General features: G+C 39.2%; 1 protein-coding gene across 8 annotated transcripts in view; it reads left to right on the top strand.

Moving 5' to 3' along the window:
• The first annotated feature begins 46 nt into the window (after positions 1–46).
• PLAG1 (PLAG1 zinc finger) overlaps positions 47–7480 on the top strand; it is a 51952-nt gene continuing 44518 nt past the window's right edge. For 4 of the 8 annotated variants that reach the window (XM_080639415.1, XM_080639411.1, XM_080639413.1 and 1 more), the window contains exon 1: positions 47–241. In XM_080639415.1, the coding sequence (XP_080495541.1) occupies positions 225–241 (17 nt within the window). In that variant the 5' untranslated portion in view covers positions 47–224. Of the gene's footprint in view, positions 1158–7480 lie in introns of all 8 variants that reach the window. The other 4 variants (XM_080639416.1, XM_080639414.1, XM_080639410.1 and 1 more) reach the window with 3 other exon arrangements.

The following is a 7480-nucleotide window of genomic DNA, read 5'->3' as shown; positions in this document are numbered from 1 at the left end:
GACTGGGGGAGGTGTCCAACCCGCGGTGCGTGTGGGCGGCGGGCGGTGTGGGCGCGGCGTGTGCGGCAGGCTGGGCTGCACCGCAGCGCATACACTACAATGGCTGCTGGAAAGACGGGAAAGCAAACAATTTCCAGGCCCGCCGCGTCCAGCCCGAAATATGGGGAAAAAATTACAGAAAAATCGGAGAACACTGTAAAGGGTGGAAACGGGGCGCAGAGGGGATGCTGAGGCTCCCGCGGTGAGTCTGCTGCGGGTTTGGGGGGCAGGCGCCGGGGTTTAGCAGGGAAATATCAGGGTTATTTAAATTATGAAAGGGGAGGAGGAGAAGGAGGGGGGAGAGGAGAGAGGAGCAGCGAGCAGTGAGGAAAAGTTTGTGTTAACCATCCCTCCCTTCCATCGCTCTCCCCCCCAACCCCCCATCTCCCGCAGCCCCCCACTGCCCCGCGTCGGACTTCCCCGGAGGGGAAGAGCCAGGGTGGGGAGCTGAGGCGAGCGGTGTCCCCCCCCCTTCTCCTTCCTCGGAGGGAGAAAAAGAGATGATTTTCAGAAAAAAAAAAAAGCCCTCTCTCAGGAGTTTCCTCCACTCCTCCCCTCCCTCCCTCCCCGCGGCGCTATGTTGGTTCGCGAGCAAGCGGGCGAGGCAGCGGTCTGCCCGGGGGACGGCAGGAGGGCGCGGGGTGCCCGCCGCCGCCGACCCCCGCGGCGGGCTGGGGCTGGGGCCGGGGCCGTGGGGCAGGAGCAGGAGCTGCGCAGCCGCCCCCTCCCCTCCTCGCCTCTCCGGAGCCTGTGCTGTGAATGCAATGACAGCGGCGAGAGCGGCGAGAGGGAGCGGAAGACATTAGAGACCGCGGTGCCGAAAAATGAGGGAAAAAATTAATATAAATTCGCCCCCCGCATCAAACCGGCCGAATTTCGCACAGAAATTTTCCCCGTGGACCCGGCTACCCGTGGGGTGTTTCCCGGACCTGGCGGCTGCGTCTTTGGGGGGATCCGGAGTGACTTTGGGGCACTCGGCTCCCCTTTCCCGTCGTTTTTTGGACAAAAGTTTTTTTTTTCGTAATAAAGAAACGAATTTGCCTGCTCTCCCCCTCCGAGTGGCCCAGAAGCTTTTCCCTTCCCCGTCGGTGTGTGTTTAGAGAAAAGTGTGGACCCAAGTAAGTGCTGAGTCGTGTTGCATTGGGGAGGGGGGTTTGCTAACTGAAAGCAGGAGAGATCCGGAGAGAGAGAGAGAGAGAGAGAGAGAGCAGGGACAGCTTGTTGTCAGTATCATAAACAACCAAAATGGAGGGAGAACTGAGGCATATAACAAAATAAAAATCAGAAAAAAATGCCAAAAAATACCTAAAAATCGGGGCTGCTCCCCGTTTTCTTCCTCAAGGTAACAGAATAAAACCCGTGTCTTCCCGAGACCGTTTTAAGGTTTCAGGGAGCAAGGAGTTAATATTTATTATTTTTTTTTTGTTGATGAATTCTTTGGAAAGGCAAAAGCCTCTTATAACTCGCCACCGACAATGAGAAAACGTGAAAATCCCTTTCAGGAGAGAGAGGTAGGGGGAGATGATAGTGCAGAAAGTGCATAACTTGGGGGTAATGTGGAGTGATTCTAGATAAGATAAATACTATATGTGCTGTTTTATAACTTCCTTTTAAAATGCTTTTTTGTATGTTTGGGGGGCTTGGGGAGGTGGGGGCCCCTTTCTTTTCATCTGTTTTCTTTTTCTTTCTTTCTTTCTTTTATCACCCTCCTTTTTTTTTTTTTTTTTTTTTTTTTTTTTTTTTTCCTCTTTTTTATGTCCCTCCCCGGGCCGGAATGTAATGCTTTTGTAGTGTCACTTTCCTGATCTAATTAGGATGTGTGAGGCGAAGAGTAAACCTTTCCGGTTTATAAAGTGCATTTTCGTTGCCTTTGAATTTCCAGTTTTCCTGGTGGCTCCCTCCTCTCTTTAAACTGAATTCTTCAGAGTAGTGTGGGGTTGAGGTAATGCTCCATAGGGAAAGCAGAGAAGGCTCAGGCACAGGGCACCTCTTCTGCGGGTGGTTGCTGATTTCCCTGGCACGTTTAGTTCACCTGTTTGTCTCCTACAAAGAATGTGTTCTGCAGTCTCCTCGTTTTATTTATGCAAAATAATGATGCCTCATCTCGCCTCACATTGAAGTTAATGCGAAAGTGCTGCTGATGTTGGTTCCACGTGGGATCAGGGACATAGCAGGGCATTTTAAAGAGACAGGTTCTCTTTTCCTAGGGTTATCATCACTTCTGCAGAGGTGATGCCTCTAGCAGAGGGATGGTTCGTTGTTTATTTTTGTAATGGAAAGGTGTCAAATCGGCCCTGGTCTGATAAATTAAGGCAGGATAGTAGGGGAAAACGTGCAGACTCGTTTGGATCAAGGCAATTCTTTTGTGTGTAGCAGGTCTTCAGAGGAGTTTTCTTGGTGTGTCAATTAAAATGCTGCGTTTTGGAGAGCGTTTTTTTTGGAATGGGTGTTGCAGAAATGAAATGGTCTCAGGTTGTTTAATATTAAAACCTAGTGCTGTTCTGCTGGCTATGAACTCCCAGGGAGGAGACCTGTGTGCATAAGGCAGTTTCACAGACATTTTGCAGAAGTTGTGAAGTGCGTTATTTTTACTTTGAATAAGTTCAGTTTTGTTGGGGACACCTGAGTTTGTTGCAAAGTATTGTGAAGCTTGTTCTGTACTTAAACTTTCTGAACACTCCCCAAAGGTTTGGAAAATAGTGAAAATAACTGTAGGTTTTAATTGGCCAGAGTAGGGGCTTTTTACAAGTACACCTTAGCTGTGTAATTATAACATCACTTGGAAGAGTTGCCTCTGGCTTTGTTTTAAAAAAGAAAAATCATCCTGACTGTGGTTTAGTTTCATCTATATGTGTGCGTGTGTGTGTGCATGCATGCCTTTAGCATGGGTTCTGGCTGATACAGTTTTTTTTCTTAATTTTTAACTGTAAATGTTTGACTGTAATGATGTGAAATGCTTTGCTTTCACCTATGTATTTTAATTTTTACTGAAATGTTCTATTTAAGAAACTTGCATCGCCTCTTAACATGGCAATTTGATATCTTTATGCAGAGTTACAGTGTTTCTTTTACACATGCCTTGTTTTTGTAGTCTTTGTATTTAATTCTAGATTAAAAATTGAATACAGGTATGTGATTCTCAAGAGGGAAGATGGAGTACTGAACTTGTAGGGAGGCAATTTCAGCAAATAGCTTTTTTTGAACTTATGAAAGTTGAGTATCAATTGTGATATCTCTCTGTATTGAATAGCATGTGTTCGCAAATTATCTGTACCTTTTCTGCAAGTGTGACCAAAGAAGCTGTGATATAGTAGTTGTTGACTGGGGTAGTCTTGTGGTTAGAGATTTTGGAAGAAATTTCAGAGTTTTCCAGTGACTCACAGTTGTGAAAATTAAATCACATTAGCAACTCTTAGGCTAGAAAAAAAGGCTCATTAAGGAAGACAGATTAATCAGTTTGTATAAAGGAATGAAATTGAACATTTTTTCAAAGCTGTTTCTTATGGTTTAGAGATCTCTTCTACAGTTTTAAAGAATTCATACTTCAAAGTTCCTTTCCAGATATTTCATACAGTGATCTCTTCTTTTTATTGACTGAAGTAACATCCTGAAATGCATAGAAATTTGATAAATTAATAGCAGCACACCATGTGTTGGTGTTTTTGATGTACCAGGGTAGATAGGTACTAGTAGATGTGCAGAACTAATGTTATTAATAAACTAGTTAATGGTACTGAGAACAGTATTTAAGGACTTCTCAAATACTGTGTTTGTGATCATCAGTATGAAGTGTTTAATGTGCTACTGCATTTTTACCTAATTAAGAGCTTCTAAGTCATTAATACTGTAATGCTGAAAAAAAGCAGAAGCACATGTTGTGGAGTATCTTTCTTGACTTACAGTTATGTATTACAAAGTAAATTCAGGGTATCCAACCATAGTATAAGATTCAGGACCTAGGGAGGAGGAAGAGGAAAGGGTGTTCTCACAGAATTTGATACTCTCCTGAACTGGGTTTAATTTTAAGGTATAATCCAGATGGGGATAATAATAGCAGAAGGTAAATGTTGTTTAGGATTGTTTTTCACAAACTTACTCTCTTTTTTGTAGAAAACTGAATTATTTTTGCAGGGATGATGTGGTGTTTAATAAAATCAGAAGTAACTTTCAAAGTTCCTTTACTTCTAAGAGTTAAGATAATCATTTGTATTACATGTTGCTTTGATTCTATACATTGTTCAGTATTATTTTTTTCAAGATTTTCTAAAATCTAAACATCTAGGGAAGCAAATATTATGGGCTGTTGCTGCCAAAGTTACCCTACTTTTTGTAGGTAAACTGGAGAGTTATAAATGTATTAAAATCCCTTTTAGATACTTACCCATCCTATTCAATAATGCTTTAAAGTTAATAACTATGGTATTCTACAACAGTACAGCAAACACAGAAATCTAAACTGACATGCATTCATCTTTTCTTGAATGCTTAGTTCAAGTGTGTCTTTTGGTGTGTACTTTTCATTTAGTAATTATCCTGAAAAATGAGTTTCCCGGTATAGAACTTTGAGACTTTAATTAAGAAGCTTTTTAAAAATTTGTATAATTCCAAAAGGCACTGCATACAAAGTGCAGGCATTTCTAATGGTTGTCCATCTCCACAGCTAGTCAGTCAAAATGGTGCCCTTAAGTCTCCTCCTTTCAGTGTAATGCGTTTTAAAATTAAGAGTTAAAGAGGGCACTGCTAATGTTCTAAATAAACTGCTGTTTGTAACTGTTCATGGTTATTTTGTTAAAAGAGATGTTTTACTTCAGAGTCTAAAGCATAAGTTTTTTAACTTTTGTATCTAGAATCTCTTACGTATTTAAAACCAGTTTTTGTCAGAAAGTACTTTTTGGGAGGGTTCTTGAACAAGTTTATTTGTTTACAAAAGGGAGATACTCTGGAAAATGTAAAATATGTTAGCGCAGTTAGACCATTCTCAAATCAGTGTAGAGTTAAAAGGAGCTAGTAGCCACCACCACCAAAGTGAGAGAGCACTTGTTTTCAAGGAGATACTCTCCAAATACCTGCTACTAGTGAGGATTTAGCTTACATTGCTTTTGAAAGAAATGTGCAGTGTCTATCCACTGAACTGTTAAGCATCTTTAACCAATTACCGAACATTTAGGTAGCCTTAAAAAACTATTCAAAATTAATTCATATATTAGAACAAAGTAGCATTTTATATTGATCAAAAGTAAAATGTTTAAATTTGTGAAGTGTAAGGGATTTTTTTTTTTCCTTTATCTGAAGATCTTCTTAGTAGAGGGTTGTGTTTTTTCCTGCTAATAAAAAAATCACATATAGAATTTAAGTAAATTTATATTAATTTTTAAATTGTATGAGCTTGTAATTTAAATGTGAAAAATCGATTAACTATCAATATAATCGCTTATACAGCTGCCTATATTTTATTTTTAATTTTTCAAGGAATGTAAGGACTCTTTATCTGAAACTCAATAGATTGCATTTACTAATGCATTTTAAATGAACTGTTGTCCACCAGACATCAAATGTGAAAAGTTCCAATTGTGAGCAAGTTATAAAAGCCTAATATTAAACAGAACTGGTCACCATTACTGCAAATTCAGTTTTACTTTTATTTAGATTGGCTTGTTAAAGTGTTTTTTGTCTGCTTCAGTATCAGTGTTCACCTGTTACTGTCTCATCTTAGAAGGATGAATTAGCAGAAATGAATAGAATTAGATGGGGGGGTTAAATTTTTTTACAAGATATAACATGTTTTTAAAAACAGTTATGTGATCATAGTTATACAGTATGGGGCCTTCTCATAGAATATATTAAAATTGTTAATATTTAAGTGGACCCTGCATCTCTTGTAAACGGTTACTGTGGGATCATGGCATTAAAATTAACCACTGTACATAGCAGGGTTTTGAGAAGACTGCATAAGTACATACTTAACAGTAAAAAGTGGGAAAGCTTATATAGTTATTTTCACGTTGAAGGAATAGATCAGTTCCTATTATAGCCGCCTTTGTAATAACTTCTGTCCCTTTCCTAATTCACTGTCTGTTCAGAGTGTAGAGATACCTTGTCAAATACATTAAAATACATGACCAGAGTGATGGGCTATTTTATGCATGTCCAACTATGGTGGCTTTAATAGACTTACAAGGGGGCACAAAGAAAGTAGAATGTGGCCCAGTGTACATAATTTTACTTTATTTGTTTAAAGGAAAGATGGAAAACAAACAAACTAAAAAAAGACCAAAACACAACCCCCTCCACAAAAGGTCTGAAGTAGCATAAAACAAAAAAGTGAGATAGGTAAAACAAATGTATGTAGACAACTGTGGCTATAATACACAGAACAGTAACTCAAAGCCCTGAAGTAAAATAGCTCAAATCAGCTTTGAGAAGTCAGATGGGAATCAGGAAAGTAAAACCTAGAACTACCATCAGATGCAATTAAGAAATAACTATGTAAAGGAACTTGGAAAAATGCAGAAAGTGTCTGTTATAGAGAACTGAATTGCTATAATCTTCTTTTGCACTTAATGTGCTAAATTCCTCTCTTAATGGAGAATATCCCTAGAAATCAGATTAGAAAGTGTATAAAGGGAATTATTTGTCAAAGTTGTTCTTTTACTAAGGTTAGGATAACTAGTAATAATCTCTTCCCTATTATGTAAATAATACTTCATCTGATATCATTTCACCGTGCAGATTGCACGTAGACTTACATATATGGTGCAGGTAATTTACCTGGTAGCCTGATGCTGTGTATCACTAACTTACACCCTAAAAGCTTTTCTTTACGGTTGTGGATCACATTATGCTTTGGAGACTGCCAAATCTGAAGTATTTCTCATGAAACAAGATGTAGATACTTGATTTTGTCTTCTGCATGTTTACTGTGAATTGCCAAGTAATCAAAAAGCAAGAATGTCAAAAAACTTATCTTCCCTGTTCTTTTATTGAGTGTGTGCTTGTATGCTGCAGGATATCAGATTTACTAGTGCATGAGTTCTCTAAAAAGCCCTGCAAATCATCTGATTCTGAATTAATGAGATCTTATTACACTAACTGTTTGAGCAGCAGAAAGACCATGTGTATGCAAATCAGATTTACTGTCCCAAGTGTTTCTCACTTCTTATAGAATGGTCTATTGCATGGTACCTGTATTTCTCATGGGTGTTACATTTATACGTAATACAGGTATACACGCACCCCTTTTAAGGTAACATCTGGCTGTTTAGGGACAACATTATGTCTTTGACAATAGGATTTTTTTTTTTTTTTCCCTTGGTTGTCGTTTGGGATTTTTTTTGTTGTTCTGTTTTTGTTTTTTTTTAAAGAGACCTGTTTGAAGGAAAGGCAGAAAGAGATTCTGGCAGCTCACTATTGAATTTCAGTCAAGCCTGTATAGTTAGTAATA

This window comes from Psittacula echo, assembly GCF_963264785.1.
Source record: "Psittacula echo genome assembly, chromosome: 2".
Taxonomy (NCBI): Eukaryota; Metazoa; Chordata; class Aves; order Psittaciformes; family Psittacidae; genus Psittacula; species Psittacula echo.
This window is presented reverse-complemented; position numbering and strand designations above follow the sequence as displayed.